We start from the raw sequence: 17,887 nt of genomic DNA on the forward strand, positions 1-17,887 counted from the left end.
TCCGCCCTAGCCGCCGCGTTGTCGAGCCGACGTCGCACGGGCCGAAAATTTAATTCGGTTATGAAAGTCATTAGGTAATGCAGAAAACCCACACGAGGCACGGCACGGTGATAAATGACAGTGTCGTGTCACCAGGCAGTATAATGTCGCGCTTAGGCCGGGACATCGCTCGCGAGACAGCTGGGCCCGGCGTATACGCGCGCGGCTAGCTTAGACGACGAGGAAGAGAGGAGAGCCCCACGGTGGAATGCATTAACACAATTTGCCGTGTTGTATCTACAGCTGTACCGCGCTAATTATAATGTGATTTGCCGTTCGGACGACGAGCAACGTTGAAAAATGCTACCAGTGCTATCAGCTCCCCGCTAGCAGGATTCATGCCAGCGTCATGAACTTTATTTACACGCCCGCATGTATCCTTATTGGGAGATGATGAATTGTAAAAATAATCGAGATGATTTTCATTAATTACTATTAATTCCGTGCACCTCACTTTTCTTTACGGAACGTTCTTTTGTAAAATGTTTTTGCAATTTACTTGACATACTTTTTATATTTCTAAATTTGAGTTTGATGTGAAAAATTTGATAGCTAGGCAGTGAAGAGCTCTTATTTACTTTATAATAAAATAAAGATAATTGGAATTGGAAAGAAGAAAATTGCTTATATCATTTCGGTTTATTAATTCAGCGTTCGTTCGTTATTCATCGTCGAAGCAAATTAACGCATGCACAAGCGGAATCATCGGCAGGTAGTCGTCATCGTCGATAGGACCGTGTCAAGGTGACAGTGGAGAATCGTAATCCGGGACCGGAAGCGCGACGCATAATAATGCAGGCGTATGTCGCCGTCGCGTCATCGTCATCGTTGAAGCCGCTGGTGTTTCAGCGTTTACGGCGCTGCGTTACAAGCTTCGCGGATTTCTCATGGGTTCAGGGTCAGATGCATCTCATGATGATTAGATAATGTCCGTAATTATTATCAGCGAGGAACGCGCGGCGCGCGTACGATGTTGGCTTCCATGGATCAAGAGAAACGACGCGGAATGACAGCAGCGAAATAAAAAGAGAATATCTCAAATGATATGTATTATAATGATAAAATGATTAATTTCAACGTTAACTCTGCGAGCCTTCCAGTTGCTCGACAAATAATGAGTCGCTACTAAATAAAATGCACGAAACACGAAATAAATGCAAACGAAATATTATTCCACGAATGTCACGAATATTTCTAGTCGCTGAAACTGGTCCCAGCAATGTAACTATTCGATTTCTATTGAAGTCGCGAGCGAGATTACTTATGAGCGAAATCAACGAGATTGCGTGTAATCGCGTAAATAATTAATTTAAAAAATGACGACGTATACCTGTCGCCGCGAAAATGCACACGTTTGATTTACGATTTCCGTACGTGATTTTTGTTTGCGGCGCAAAAGTTTTGCAAAAATCTTTCCACGTGGCACCGAGAGCGATGTAAATCCATTATCATCTCCATGAATAATCGTAACTTTACGGTAATCTGACAGTGCGTACTTTACGCGCGCTCCAGATCTATATTATTCTTGGCGCACAAGAACTTGCATACGAAACATGCGGGAAAAGAATTTCGCGGCACTCGTCCGCCGACTAAAATTGCAGTAAACGGACGTTTCACGTGACTCGGGAAGAACTCGTACTCCGGCGGATTGTTCCTGTCATTAAAAGAGCAGATTGGCGGCCGTGCAATAAAACGGAATAATTAGTGCAGGCCCGAATGGGAAGAATGCCGGCGCGTGACGTAACTTAATGATTCGGCGATGACTCACTATTAGCGAGTTAATTAGCGACGGGTACAAATTGTGCCGCGTTGCGCGGGCGTGCGCCAACTCTCGCACACCCTGACGCACACGTACGCGCTACGTGTGTACGTACATTGTGTCGTGTAACGTGTAATCTGTCGTAATTGCGCACGCTACGTTCTCCGTGTTGCGCACTGTGCCCGCAATGGCGAATACCAGGCCAGAGTGTCATCAAGGTGAATTATTTTCAGTACCGCGGATTCCGGTGAATGCTGTCTCTCGTGTACGTACATCTACGCGATATAGCTCCGCCGCACTTTGCGAGCATTGTCGCGAAAAACAGAGTCGCGAGAGCGCCGAGCGTTTTCACGTGAGAGGCGAAGCCTCTCATGAAGCGAGACCTCGGGGTGAATCGAGGGTGGCAGCGCGGAGGAAAGCCTGGCGAGCGTATTTTCCGGGGGTGCCCGGTGAAGTGAAACGCCTCCTCGGAGAGTACGCAGCTCTCTCTTTCCTAGATATGATAAGTATCACAATCGCTCCGTTAATATCCGTTTACGTGTGTGACCACTCCGGGCAATCCTTTCTCTCACCATCGGACTCGCCTGGCGCGCGCCGGTTCAGATCATCTTTCCACCTCATGTTTCTTCCTTTCTTTTTTTTTATACAAAAAGGCGCGACCGTTCGACGCGCGCGGCAGTCGAACGGCAGAACGCGCGTCGATTCCGCCGCAAGATCGACCGGCGTGGACGCGGGGCGTGAGGGCGACGCAAAAATAAATTTCCACATACGTATGCTTTATTGGAGTTCCCGTCTAAGGATAACAGTCCGGCGGCAGAGGGTCCGTTCCGTTGCGTAATGAGAGATTTTATCGCGGTTACAGGGATAGGGCGGGGCCACCGCGCTCATGCATTATCACCCCGCTTCTGTCTGACGGATTACTTTATATACGGTCACCGTGTGTATACGCGCGGCCGGGTTTCATGCCTGTGTGCGCGGCGTCGAGCACTAAAGCCCGCCTGCAAAACTACTCTCCTGCCCGCCGCCGCCGCCGGACTCGATAAAAACTCCCGGTGTGTCTGACCGCCGTCCTCCTCCCGTCCGGGTATCAGATCATACACTGGAATTTCTATGGAGGAGAAAAAAGGGAGGAGAGAAAAAATAATAATAAAAGCGCCGGCCGGTGCAAGCGCGCTGCTCCCGTTGACGCTTTAGACCGCGAGTCCGCGTCGCGTGCACGTGCATTAGATTCGCAGATATTTCCTAATTATGGTGAGAGTATCGCCCTGCAGCTTCGTCCACTTTGATTTAGAAACCCGTAGCTCGCGTATGCAGAATCGTTGGTGCCGATTGTGATAATGAAATAGGAACGTATCGATTGAAACTTGGAAGGAATCTTGACAACATGAGATTTCGCCTCGACTTCTTCATTTTTTAAAATATTATTTTATTACGTCATTTTATCATATTTTATTATTACATATTAGAGATATTATTGTAAATATTGAGGAGAGTCATTACGAGCTGAATGAGCTAGCACCGATCAAGAGTTTTGAATTTTGCTCGTTATCGCGCTGGATTCGACGGCTCCCGAATTTCGAGCGGTGAAACGCGCTCGTATCGACAAGTAAATGCGCACCCACGGTGGTATCGTGGCTCCGGGTAATACCTGTAATCATCCCCCGGTGCGGCTGTATCGCGCGGCGGGCGGGTGGTCGGCGAAACCGAGAGAAAGAAAGAGAGACAGAGAAAGGGAGGGCGCGCACCGGGTATATAATGCGACCTTGCACGGTGCGTGGTGCACCATAAAAGATCCACGGCGATACACGTTCACCCACGTGCAACGGCGCGGTAGCATCGACGTACATTGTGACGTTTTCCCGACACGGTCGTCGGTATGCAGAAAACCGGCACGGTAATTGGGGTGCGTATCCCCGCAAATTCGCAATCGCCGATACGCACGCCCGCGATCGTTCATTAGCCGGACGGAGGGCTAATCATCTCTCCCTCTGTCTCTCTGTCTCTCTCTCTCTCCCCCCTCGTCGGCATTATCGTCCGGTGCAGAAGCAGACCGCGAATTAACTCCGCGTCGAACAATCGGCGTTTCCTCCGGAGGTTGCCCACCAGGCGAGACACGCCTTTCATATGCGATATTCGTATTCACTGCATGTTCAGTTTGCGGGAACAGTTAGCCCTCTCGTCCTTCGATCAAGAGGGTGGCATAGCAGAATAATTTTTTACCGATTTTTGCTGGAGGCCTGGAACCGAAAATTCTCAAAACATGATTCTTAATTTCTGAAGCAGTTGCTTCTGAGATACTTGAATTAAACGGGAACAAGTGCGTGGCTTGGAACGAGTATGTATATTAGAGAATTCAGGAAACATCGATGACGTTATTAAGAGAGCGAACATAACTAGCATGTAAACGGCGATGCGCAGTAATCAGCGCAGGCACAGTCGTGTATGCTGTATTCTAGGATGTATATAGATGCACAAGACCCCTTAAGAAACATGGAATGCAGTGAGAACAGAGGTATTTATTCAGCAGCGAGATACGTAGATATGATTTCAGAATCATCTGCATCTCGAAACTAGATGAGCCCAGCGAATAAATTTCTGCAGAGTACGAGCGAGCTTATACACGTATGATGTTTTAATAACATGCTTTTAAATTACCTTGTTAAGTTAATTAGCTAAGTTCTTATTTCATGCTATCGCGTAAAGAGGGAACATCTTAGTCGCGACATAAATCTCGCAGAGAAACATATGCCGATGACAGATACTGCACGCGTTACATTCCTTACGGATCGCACTCATTGTTCTCTTCTGCTTTTTCCGGCGTGGATCTTTAAAGAGCAAATTACGTACACTTTATATTCATTTAAAAAAGTTAATTTATTTTAACAATTAATTATTTTATCTTTTATAATCTGAATTCTTAGAGAATGGAGAACACACACACACAGAAGACAAAATTGCCTTCTTCAAACGCAGATTCGTACCATGATGGACGATGGCGGATTCGCGGGAAAACGCGGATTTCGTCGATTTCGTGGCGGGTGTACCTGACCGAGGGCCAGGCGCCCTAAAAACTCGCCGACTGACCTGACGAAAAGCACTCCGTCTCCCTTATCGTGAAGGCCATTCGTTTCCGCGACACAATCGGCCGCGCTGGTCCGACCGGTCGCGAGGAACAAGTGTATTAGCACGCTAATCTGCGTGCCTCGTGCTTAATCTTTAATATTCGCCTCGGCGCACCCCCTCGACCCCCGTGCTTCGTGCCCGTTCCCGCTCCTGACTCAGCAGGAACCTGAGGGAGGGTTACCTGACGTGCAATGTCTTTGCGCGTATCCGCGCATTTGCATGTGCCCATGAAGGACCGCGCCAGCCATGTCACTTCCCCGTAATCCCATGGGACTAAAGAGTTCCGCTCGATACCGTAAATCTTCCGGCCAAAGAACCGCCGGCAAGGAACATTTGACGAAGTTAATGGAAAGAGTTGTTCCGGACACAACGTTGCACCCACTTCCCGAGGAAAATAATATAATAATAATAATTTTTAAGTCACTACACTAAAATGAAATTGTTATCTAATGCGTAGATAAGAAAAGAGACCAGAATTTAATTGAAATTAAAACTTGCAATCAATTAAGCGCTGAAACTGGCGACGTTTGTGTTTTACATCAACGTTGCATCGCGACATGCACCTTGTAAACCAAACGCTATCATTATTCTCAATATTTTAGAGCATATTTTAATAATTATTTATAAAAAAAGGGAAGAATTGTGATCGATCTATTATTATTCTTACCACGTTTTCTTTCCGTGTTACAACGCCGAATTCCCAGTTTAACGCGAATTCGCCGCTCCCCATGAACATCCACATCGTTTCGAGCGCGATACACACCCCGTGACCATCAGAATTGCGGGACAGGGTAAACGCAGCGCACCCAAATCACACCGAGACAGTAGTCTCTCTTTTTCCCTCTCTTTCCTTCTCGTCTCTTTTCACGTGACATCGGAAACGGACAAACGGGTGGTCGGGTGCGTCCATATTAACGTTTACGGGTGCGCTCGTTAATGCACACGATGTCCCGCGGCATCAGGTCCATCAATCATCAATCGATTATACGATCAGAAGAGATAATCACTTATTTAACCGTTCACTTAGCCCGGTTCGCACGACCGCCAGCCGTGGTCGACGCCGGTGGCGGCGACGGTGCCGGGGTGGAGCGGGAGGGTGCGTAAAACGCAAGTCATCGGCGAGAGGTAGGTAGGTGGGCAGAGAAAGGCGCCCCCAAGGAGCAGCGTCATTATTTGCACTTCAAAGACGTCTATATAAATGAGGGCGGCGGTGCTTAATGAAGCGACCGAGCGATCGCGGGGACGATCTAATGAAAACGGTCGTTGACGCTGCTCAGCCGGAAGCATGGCATTCCGAGCATGCTTCGTGATTGCTGGGTCCTCCCCAAGTCCAGGTTTGATGCGGAAAAAACGATAACGGGGTGATTAATTCTTACGCTTTGTTTGTTTAATCTGTGTATTATATTACTACGAAAATCTCGGGGAGGATGCGCGCGCTCTCGAGATTTAACTGCAGATGCTAGGAGCAGATTCAAGACACGCGCGCGTCTGCCGTATAAATACAGCATATAAGCATATCCTTTAATTAACTGAAGATAGTACATAAAAGCGCGAATTAATTTTCATCTCAATAGCAAACTTATGTTAAAATATTTACCATGTTACTAAAATAGCTGCCGCTGATTGCCAGGCAACACGCTACCAAACAACCCTCGCGAGCCTAAAGTTCGCAGCAAATTTCGCTGATCGAGTGAAACCATCGTAAACCCATCACCACCCATCATGCCTTCAATAACGTAGCATCATCTTTCACGAGCTTCGCGTCGACGTGACGTCGCGAGAACGATCGTTAGATCTCTCACGGTTTCGACGAGTTTCTAAAAATAACCTGCTCTATCCAATTGCGCCAATTTCCAGCGTACGACCCCGCTACAGGGGGGTTCGTTGACGCATGGACAGCGGCGTGGGCGATGCAACACTGTTGTTGCGGAGTGTCAGCTTGGCTGGCGCAAGCGTTGGTCACGAAGAGGCCCACGAGTGTTCGCCATTCTCTCTGCCACGCTGGAAGCTCGCGCGGCGTTTGTGATTGGCCTCCGCCTCCGCTTTCAGATCCCGCCGCTTCCTGCGTTCCTCTCTGGCGCGTATATGTGTCCATACAAACTGACCTTGCCGGTGGAAGCGTAATTATTATTACTGATTGCACCGACGGCGGCGGCGGCGCATCGCGATGGCGCGACCTTTCCGCCCAGAATTCCGCGCGCCCCGCGCCGGCCGGAGATCCCATCTGCTTTGCCCATCGCGCATTATTCTCCCTCCGTTCTCTCTTCGTCGTTCTTTCTCTCTTTCTCCTTCTTTCTGTCGCGCTATCTCGCGCGCATCGACGTGCGTTTTCTCGGTGTGCTTTGTCTTTTTTCTTTTTTTATTTCAACGCACGGAATAGTGCTGATTCCGCGATATCCGATATAACACCGCGTTGTTTTAAATGTGATTACTCCCCGTGTGCGCGAAGAGAGACGGGGAAATTAAGTCGGTGTTGTTGAATCAAGGTAACAAGTGTACAATGTACAAAACGCATGGCTGGCGCCTTCGGCGTTCGCAATCGGTCTTCAAAGAAATAATTTCTTGTTCACATATCCTATTTATACGTATCTTTTGATCTATTGATATATATTGAGATATTGCTTATATTCTATGAAAAGAATAATATAATTTATGGCAAAGAATAAGAATATTGCGTTCCAACGCATGAATAACTTTTGCGAATTTTCCAACGACAGTACTTGACACCAGCATCTTTGCCAGCCTCGCGAGTATTTTCTGCATCAAACCCCATTCACTCCTTACGATCCCCAGAAAACCGTTTCCTCCCCCGTAACTGCATCCTCGCGACTTGGTCGCGAAGAACTCTCATGGTTTCAGGAAACATTAGGCACGGTCATTAGTCCTGAATGACCGGCGGCAAGGGGTGGCCGCGAGCAATCGAAAATCGAATCGAGTAAACGGTGCTCGGATACGCACGTGCAACCCCAAAGGCACTCGCGTGGTCCGTAGTTCGGCGCGTCATCCTGCGTGTACCCCGCGGTCATCTTGACAGGGTCCTTCCTAATGGATCCTGCCCCCTTCGCGCTGTCCTGCCCCGGAGGGTCGCGTGGCGCGGCGCGGCCACTTCACGACTATCGCGTGCGACTATTTACGAGTGGCGAACGTCGCCCTGGTTCTCTCGTTCTCTCTTTATCTTACCGTGCCTGCATCTCTCGGTATGTACGCACCGCTGCTCCGCGCTAAACGCTAAACTGCCGGGCCATTTAGTGCTCCTCCGCGACGGTATCCTTGCACTAGATCGTTCGCTTGTAATGAGGATATAAAGGAGGGCTCGTCGTGTGTGCACGTGAAGAAGAAGAAGACTTCATTATCCAGTACAGTGGTTCTTTTGCTACCTTATGTCCCTGAGATTCCTCCCTTAAAGCAAGCTTTAAATTTGTTATTTTGTGTAGAATAGGAAAATTATTTGCATTTGATAAATTTCTATAACATTTCCAAATCTGCAGCTTGATATTTTGGGACATCCGAGCTTCACTCGATTTGCATTCTTTTCTACTCTCACTGAAACTTCAAATTTTAAACTTCAGTTCTCTCCTTTTTATAAGCTACCACGTTGCTGATCGATTTTTTTGATCGCGATGGCAAGATCTTGACAAGCGGAATTGTGATCCAGAGTCTTTTTAAAATCGATTATTCTCGCAGATTATCCGGTCCAAAGGCTCGAAGGGTCGCGTGGCGTACACGTGCTTCGCAGCACATTGCGTGCACGCTTCTTTCCGCGCGCGTCCGTTAGCGTGCACGCGTCGATATTGTTCGAAGTCAAATGCATCGCGAAAGACTGCCGGCATCCGAAACACATGGGCGACACCTTGGGACAATCTTGCATGCCGAAAAGAGATTTTGACAAAGCCACTTTTCTGCCCTGAGAGATTAATCGTTCAAATCGCTTATCAATCCGGATTTCCTAAAGAATCAAGGAATGAAGCTTAGGTCGAAATTCGGTTGAGAAACGGCTTGATTGCTGAGTCATCGAATAATCGTATCGATAACGGAATGGACATGAAATTCAGAGAGGGTGGGAATGAACAAATATCGTTAAATATTCATTCGTAGATTAAGAAGGGAGCTTTAATTGGGGATTTTGTAAATGATGAAGGCTCATTTGTTCTTTGAACTGAATATAGATGCGAATATTACCTTGCAGTAAAATAATTAGCCAAAAAAAATAATTTTATACATATTTAAATTTTATACATATTTAAATACCACCATTTAAATTATTCATTTTTCGAAAGAAATTTTATACAGGAACTCTTCTTGCCGCTTCGTTTATTACGCAATCTTTCATCAGTCGCAGCTCTTATTTTATTCCAGCATGTGGAATAAATTCTCGCATGTTTGTGTAGATAATGATATTATAATAAGAATATCGTAAAAGCTCGTTAAGCAGATACATGCTTCTGCTTTCTCACGAAGAACCAAGAACTATCGATGTCCAAGCGACTTAAACGTAAACGGATTAACTCAGGGGGACTTGGGGGACGACGGTGACGATACGTGACAGGATGTGAGCGACACTTCCTTTAAACCCTATAATACACCGTCGATCTGTTACAGTCCCATACACCTGCTCGCCTGCCGCTTAATATGCGCGCCATAATTAGAACATACGGGACCACACTATCGTACTAAAATAATAAACTGACTGCATTTAGAGTCACCGAGACTTCAACGCGCAACGATGAGACAAAGCGCTCGATTCTCGATCCGTACGAGATTTGCGATACCACGATCCATAATACGATTTGGCGACAACAGATCTGTACTTGAAAATTAGAACAACATGCAAAAATTAATTGTTTTTCTCGCGAAGAAATCTGCATAATTCTGATATCATAGTTGTCTTTTAGAGATAATTAATTACATATAAATTTAATTTTATTATAAATGCACGTACGTATGTTAAGGAGCTACAAATTGTTCATGCAAAATTACAATAACTGTTCCCTAGTGTAAATTTCTATCACGCGGCATTATATTGCATTATTTATAAAGCATCTTGGCCAGCAAGCTTATCATCACTTTTGACTCTCTGCAACCTGCAGACGTTGCTTTCCTTGTACAACGGCGCAAACGTGTCAAAACCGCGATGCAATCTTCGAAAAATTCACTTCTTCTGGCCTCTCTGGGGTACAGAAACCTGCAACGGCAGGTCTGGCATCGCGTATCGCGATTTAAGTTCGTCAAAGAACTTCGATGAAGAACGCGAGAACGCTCGGCGAGGCCGGTACGACGGAAAAACGTTAATAATCGTCCATCGAATCTACATAGAGACGTCCGTTGAATTTACCGTGTTCGACAGTAATCGCCTTAATTATCGCCGTGGCCGAGAAACATAAATTTGCGTAAACGGCAAAAAGTGGCCGTCGCCCTTTCGGTTGGCCAGCGCCGATGTCGCTCCGTAATCTTCCATAAAGATCTGCAAACCATAACCGACGTCACAACGTATAATATGATAAATCTGATAACCGGCTCGGTTTGTTACGGCTGACTTTAATGACTTTTAATCCGGGCGATCGCCGCAAACGCGAACGCGCGACGAAGCGGACGGGAATTTATACGCTCCGCGTAATACGCGCCGATCATTGCTCGCACGGACAAAGCGCCGGAAATGCGTCTCGCTACAGCCGAGACATCTTCCGCGCGGTATTTTAATGCCCGACGTTGTTCTTTCCCACCCCGTGGCAATCTTCGATCGGCATCTGCGATTCGATCTACGCTAAACCCACCGCGACAGACATCCCTCACGCTACGGTCTCGCGCCGTAAAACGGACCGCTCGTCTCGTCGCGTGCTTTTACCCATCTCGTTGCGATTCTGCCTCATCTCTCAAAACGCATCTGCCTTCTCGAAACCGTGTTGCGATTCTGTCAGTCGCACGTCAAACGTTCCATTTTGAACGACTCGTGTATTTTGTTATGTAATATTTATGCAAGTTCTTGAGTTAAGTCGGCTCTCAGTCGCGGAAACATGATCGCGCTCGTCGCGATCGCGAGGGTGGGCATCGTAAATCGTGTCGTAAGCTCGCGGCTGGCGACAAGAAACTGCCTACCGCAGTTTATGCCGTAAAGAGTAAAGGAATCGTAAAGCTGATTGTGATTGCGGCCTGCCGGTCCGCGAGCGCCAGCGAACGACAGCCCCTCGTTTTCGCGTTCGTGTGCCAAGAAATGACGACGGCGGGACCCGATGCCCCGTATGCTTAAAACCTCTAATCACTCGCGTGATTTGTGACCGGCGCGATAAAAAAGGGAGGGCGGCGCGGCAGCGAGAGGGAGGCGTCTTATTAAGATCCGCGGACGAGCGCGCCACGAGACCGCCTGATTGAAATTTAATTGCCCCGCCGAAATTAGGCCTTTCCCGCTCCTCGTTCGTTCTCGCACAATTTCGTTTTTACAATGCTGGGCATTGTACGTTATCGCGTTGATGCGGTTTTTTTTCCATGCGCAAATGCCTTTCAGAGGTAGACAGTACATCTAATTAGGTGCGCCTGCGACTATTTATCACCAAAACTCAAAATTCCGATATAGGAAACGTTACGATGGACGTTCCAGTCATGACAACAACCTTCAAGCCGATTCCGCAAGCAACTGTTCAGAAATCCATCCACGCATCGTTTGAACTTGCTCATCGATACCGCAGAGATACATAAAATATTTTTTACATATATTTTTTATATTTACTAGTACAACACAGGCGCGCGCTATGCACGCGCTATTTTACTTTTCAATATTAATAATGTTTTCGACTAATAATATTCATCTATTATTTATTATATGCACAATTATCACACTCTACCAAATTGTTAACCTCCACGAGAAGACATTTAACACGGCTTTTTTAAAAGTGGATTTGGCATATTGCGAAGCGTTTTCGACGATTGAAAATCCTTTAGATTTATGCCCGGTTTCTTCATACTTCTCAATAGCTATCTTCCAGATAACTAAAAATTTCTTTTCTTCATTGAAACCTTTGATTATATACGTCTTTAACGGATAGCTATTCTTTATACTACTCACTTTTGACACAAAGTGTCTAGAATGTTATTATAAATTACCATATTCTGTCAGGTTACAAAGGTGCAGAAAACTGATTCTACGAGATATCTTTTGGATAAAGTTATCGAGAGGTGAAGAAATTGGGCCTTAGAAATGAAAAAGTTCTACCCATTAAAATTTTTTTCTTTTTTCCGAGGAGTTCTGTGCTATTTATATTGTTATTTGACATATTGCCTAGAGTCCTTGATGATTTAAAATTCGTTAAAACAATAAATGAAAAAGTTCTATCCTTAGAAATTTTTTCTTTTTCCGAGCAGTTCTGAGTTGTTGATATAATTATTTTTTATATTGCCTAGAGTTCTCTGCTATTGAAAATACCGTAAAAACAGAAATGAAAAAGTTATAGCCTTAAGAAATTTTTTCTTTTTCCGAACAGTTCTGAGTTGTTGATATCATTATTTTTTATATTGCCTAGAGTTCTCTGCTATTGAAAATACCGTAAAAACAGAAATGAAAAAGTTCTAGCCCTAAGAAATTTTTTCTTTTTCCGAACAGTTCTGAGTTGTTGATATCATTATTTTTTATATTGCCTGGAGTTCTCTGCTATTGAAAATACCGTAAACTCAGAAATGAAAAAGTTCTAGCTCGTAGAAATGTTTTCTTTTTCCGAGCAGTTCTGAGTTGTTGATATAATTATTTTTTATATTGCCTAGAGTTCTCTGCTATTGAAAATACCGTAAAAACAGAAATAAAAAAGTTATAGCCTTAAGAAATTTTTTCTTTTTCCGAACAGTTCTGAGTTGTTGATATCATTATTTTTTATATTGCCTAGAGTTCTCTACTATTGAAAATACCGTAAACTCAAAAATGAAAAAGTCCTACCCTTAGAAATTTTTTCTTTTTCCGAGTAGTTCTGAGACGTTTATATTGTTAATTGGCATATTGCCTAGAGTTCTCGATAATTTAAAATTCGTTAAAACAATAAATGAAAAAGTTCTAGCCATTAAAATTTTTTTCTTTTTCCGAGGAGTTCTGGGATATTTATATTGTTACCAGTACAACACAGGCGCGCGCTATTTTAGTTTTCAATATTAATAATGTTTTCGAATAATAATATTCATCTATTATTTATTATATGCACAATTATCACACTCTACCAAATTGTTAACCTCCACGCGAAGACAGCCGCGCGATGGTAATCTAAACTGAACATAACGCACAACGCGAATCAAGATAACCAATCAGCATCGCGGAAAAGAGGCAACAATGATTTCGATTTGGCGTGCTATTTTATTTTTTCAATATTAATAAATTTGACAGAATTGACAGCTGCCGTTTTCACGTTCCTAAGAAATAATAAATTAATATAACCGCACTGACAGCCACTATGACATTCTGACATTCGCAACACGAAGTTTAAGTCACACGAAGTTCGAGCCAAGCGAGAGAACCAATCAGCGTCGCGGAAAAGAGGCCTCAATCTTCGATAAAAAAGAACTTCACGAAGTTAACACGCCTTTTTTAGAATAGGAGGATATATTTAAGTAAAATATGAACGACTTTTAACATATAAAATTAGTACCTGAATTAATGCAGCGTCAATATCGTTATTTCTCGGGTACATTATGTAGAACAAAGAAAGAGAGAGGGATCGTAACGAGCGCATTTCAAGAGACAACGATTTCGATTTTTCTTGCATCCCAAAATTACCACGTATCCTCATGATTCACTTGGTTGTGTTGCAGAGGTGATGTGCAAGGACAAGGAAGAGAACTTGCACCACGACTCGCACTACAGGGCGAGGGAGCTGGCGGCGCTCGCTGCTTACGACCATCATCACCTCGACGGCGAAATGTTCCTACAGGTGAGTGCTCATCGGGGCAGGCTCATTATCGTAGAACTCTGCCGTATTTACGGCCTCGTTTGGAGACGCACCGAATTTAAAAAATGCATATCAGCTTGAGCGCGCTGGGACACCTGCTTCCTTCCGCGCGATCGATCGGCCCGAGTCGTCGAGCGCGTCGTGGCAGCGATGCCTCGATCGAAGTGGATCGACCATCCATACGCGCGAAAAATAAGCGAGCTCGTGACAAGCCGCGTAAAATATTCGATCGATTTGCCGGGCAATACGTTACTTGCCCGGTAACGGAAGCGCGTGTCAAGAGTTACGGTCGACGAGTTACTGCTGGCCGACAGCACTACGAGCGCGTCTCGTACGCGTAATATTTATAACTGCACTTTAATACTTTACGATTACTTGTCGTTTGTGGAACGAGTGAACGCATTACGCGTGCAGCGCGCGGGAAAGATAATTTTGATATTTACGACGGCGTTCTCTGGAGACTTATTAAGCGAATGATCGATTTGGTGAATACCGTTCTGCGAATGAAACTTTAATTCAGTATGCTCGATGCACGATGATCAGGAAATACTCGATTAATTTGATTAATTTGACGACAATTTGAATTTATTGGATTTATTGTTATTTTACGCGGCTTTGATCGGAAGTTGGGGCACTTTCCTTGCTTTCTGATTTAATAAAATGTTAACAGTTGATAACGCGCGTGCGATAGTACTTTCTTAAATAACATCTTTGCAGTGAAAGAAAGAAAAAGAGATCGCTAAAGAGATTCGGGTTATTAATTCTAATTGTTAAGAAACCAATCAACCGCGATATGATAAGTCAACGATGGCATACGATCGAGTCCATTCCGAGTGGCGATATTATCTGTGCGATACACGTTCACCTGCCATAAGCACCGCGATTCACGATTGATCGGCGGTCGGTGATGCTTGTGTGCGCACACGAATAAATGGAGAGATGAATGAGCGAGTATAGAGGAGAGAGAAACGAGCGTGCTACCGAATGACGACTCGTGATTGGAACTGTCCGTCAGGGGAAAACGATACGATTGAACGTCACGTTTGAAAGGAGGAAGAATGCTTCCGTATATTATTCCGATGGACTACAGAAAAATGGATAATGTGACGCAAAAATAGCAACATTCTCATGACTGAACAGAAAGATCCATTATAGCAAATCAGCCAGTCGATTCGCGTATACGTTACGGTGAACGAAATGTTCCTAAAAATCAGATTCCTTTTTAACGAGCGGCAATAAGAAGACTACAATTCTTTTATTTTTTTCTCAACAATCGTCATAATTGCCAGCACGTATTTCTGACGTTAATAAAGTCGATCGATTTTTCGGGATGTAAATCGCAAGTCGGGTCGCGGCGAGGAGTGCGCGTCGAAATTAAATCATCGGTAGTGAGAGGAAGAGAAGAGCGGGGCGAAGGGGAGAGAAAGAGAGAGAGAGAGAGAGAGAGAGAGAGAGAAGGAAAGTGAGTGAGCGGAGAGATATCCGGCTGATGAACCGGCTATGAAACCGAGGCGTACGAGGTGTCTATTCCTCCAAAGTATGGAAGGGTATATACACGGATTAATGGCGGTGTATCATGCAAGGCTATTACGTTCCCTTTCCTGCGTTTTAGGTGCGCACATGCGGGAAAGGGAGCGATTCTCCGCTCGCCGCGAGACAGAGAAAGGTATAGAGGCAAAGGGGACGATCCACGTGCACGCGCGCGCGAGGGAGAAAGAGAGGGAGGAAGGGAAACGAAGATGAGGACAGTGCAGTCGACAGGGTGAGAAGGGTGCAGGGTGCGTTATACTTCATATGCTTACGAATCGCACGGATCGTACGCGCGATTTCAGGCAAGAATCATCGCGCGCGCGCGTTGCTATCAAACGATCCCGCTGGCCTTCGTAACGGCATAGATTATTATTAATTGTTGGCTCGTTCATTGCGTTACGTATATCTTTACACGCACCCGCAGCTAATTCCCGAACGGGCCCCCGAACAAGCATTCTTCTCCCCCGCCGATCGGTCGTTCAGCCCCAAATCGCGATGAAAAATGCGAGCCATCGCGATCAAAGCTCGCACATTTGCTTGAATACTGTGCATGCAATGAATCAACGGCGATCGCGTCTTCCGGAAGCGGTATCGATTTGCAAAATCGATGAAGTCGATTGTGGCGGCCGCGTTGGATTTTTCCGAGCGGGCTCGAGCGAGCAGCTGACCTTCCCTGAACCCGGGCACCAGTTTCCGGGTAGAGTTCTGGCTCCTTACACGCCACCCCGGCTGACGTGTATCGATAACGTATTTATACACAATTCTTGCGCGATTCCTCGAACCCCCGTCTTTCAGAACCTTTCTGCCTTCTTCCCTCCCACGCTTCTTGCTCCCTCCGACCACCCTCGGCTTCCTCCTTCTCTCTGATGCTCCCTCTGGCTGACCTCCTCCTTCGCGGCCGAAGCCTTCTCCCCTTTCCACGCGCCATATACCGTTTCGCCGATCCTCATAAACTTCACGAACCCCGACGGTAAATCCGGTTTATGACAAGCGGACCGCCACCATGAGGCATTCTCGAAATTACGGCTGACCGCGATCGGATTTTTATACTCCTTCCCAATTATACGTGAGCGAGCGAGCGAGTAAGAAGCAAGCGAGCGATTGAGAGAACGACTCGTTTCGACACGATACGACGTCCACCCTCTGTGCCCCTTCTCTTCGCGGGAGGGAATTCGCGTCTATCGAGTTACACAGCATCAAATCAGCGTCCGCTGGACCGCGCGGATCCGCGCGATACATCACGCTGCATTCACGCTGTTTCTTCTTCCTCTCCTCTCACCCCGCCGGTCTCGCTCTCTTCGTCATAGACATTGGAGATTTGCCCCTCTCGAAGTGTGTAGGAAGAGTGTGCTGGAAGAAATCTATTTGGACTTTGCAACGTGCAGGAAAAATTGACTCCTTGAAATGGAAACAGGAATAATTTTTGGGGGAGACTTTTGGGGGAGGACCCCTTTTTATATCTTGCATCTGAAATATCATTTTGAATATATTGGCACGAAGAGTTAAAATAATTACAAAATTATTGCAGCAGAAAATAACTTTACTTACGGTAAGATTTTATTGTTCCATGTTAAATCAAAGAGTTATTTAGTACTCTGAATTAATATTGAACTGTTTTAATTAACGTTGAGTTATTTAACGTGAAATCAAGCATGCGAGAATACTAGGAAGGGGTTCTTTATAGGGTACACTCGTGATGTTCAGGAGAGAGAAGGCGAATGAAAAATACCCGCCACCATAAGGAAATTCAATTTGTTCGCTTTAATGCGTTTCGCCGGGAACGTATGGCAGATATGCTTACTAAATATCCTCACGCTCCTTGGGAGCTGTTGGTTTAAGGTAGCGTCCGCTGCCAGGGATATCTAATTTGTTAATTTGGATTTACTGCTGCCACTGCGCCGCTGCTTCGTTATGGTGTCAAGAAGGCAAACGCGCGCGAAACGAACATAATGGGGACCCCTTCTGAGAAGAAGCAGCCACTCGTCGAGTCACATACGTAATTAACATTCATATCGCCAGCCTTAAATATAAACTCGGTATCTTTTTATCGTTTTTCATCGTAACGATACACGATCAGCGCTTTTGGGGTTGACGCAACGTTTCGATGCAACGCATTTTGCAGTAATATTAATACATCCGGCGGCGATCGGGGATTTATGTAACATTAATTCGGATTTCACGACGAATTTAACGACGACTGATGTAGCGTCAATCGTGAGAAATGTCGCACGATCATGACAACGTACAGGACGAAAGCACGCGAAAGAAATTCTTCGCGCTAAATGCCAAGTATTTAAGAAACGCAGCTGAAATCAAATACACACAGACTTCTCTCCCTCTTTTACCGCGCTGAGAAGTAGTATCGTTTTTCGTGGTTAGCGTGCAAGGAGGTACCTTCCTACTTTAATACTTACTATTCTCTAAACGGTATGCGGATACATTACTTCTACGAAAGTTTCCTCGCGTAAAACGTTTACTGCCCTTTTTCGTCACTTCTGCCGTGGCGCGCGTAAAGCGG

The 17,887-nt window shown here is 45.5% G+C and overlaps 1 protein-coding gene across 1 annotated transcript in view; it reads left to right on the plus strand.

The window, feature by feature from the left end:
• Positions 1–17,887, plus strand: part of LOC105278731 (protein single-minded) — a 185,801-nt gene that overhangs the window by 126,656 nt on the left and 41,258 nt on the right. The window contains exon 3 of the mRNA XM_026973956.1: positions 13,703–13,821. Within this exon, the coding sequence (XP_026829757.1) occupies positions 13,703–13,821 (119 nt within the window). The remainder of the gene's footprint in view (positions 1–13,702; positions 13,822–17,887) is intronic.

Source organism: Ooceraea biroi, chromosome 11, assembly GCF_003672135.1.
Source record: "Ooceraea biroi isolate clonal line C1 chromosome 11, Obir_v5.4, whole genome shotgun sequence".
Lineage (NCBI taxonomy): Eukaryota > Metazoa > Arthropoda > Insecta > Hymenoptera > Formicidae > Ooceraea > Ooceraea biroi.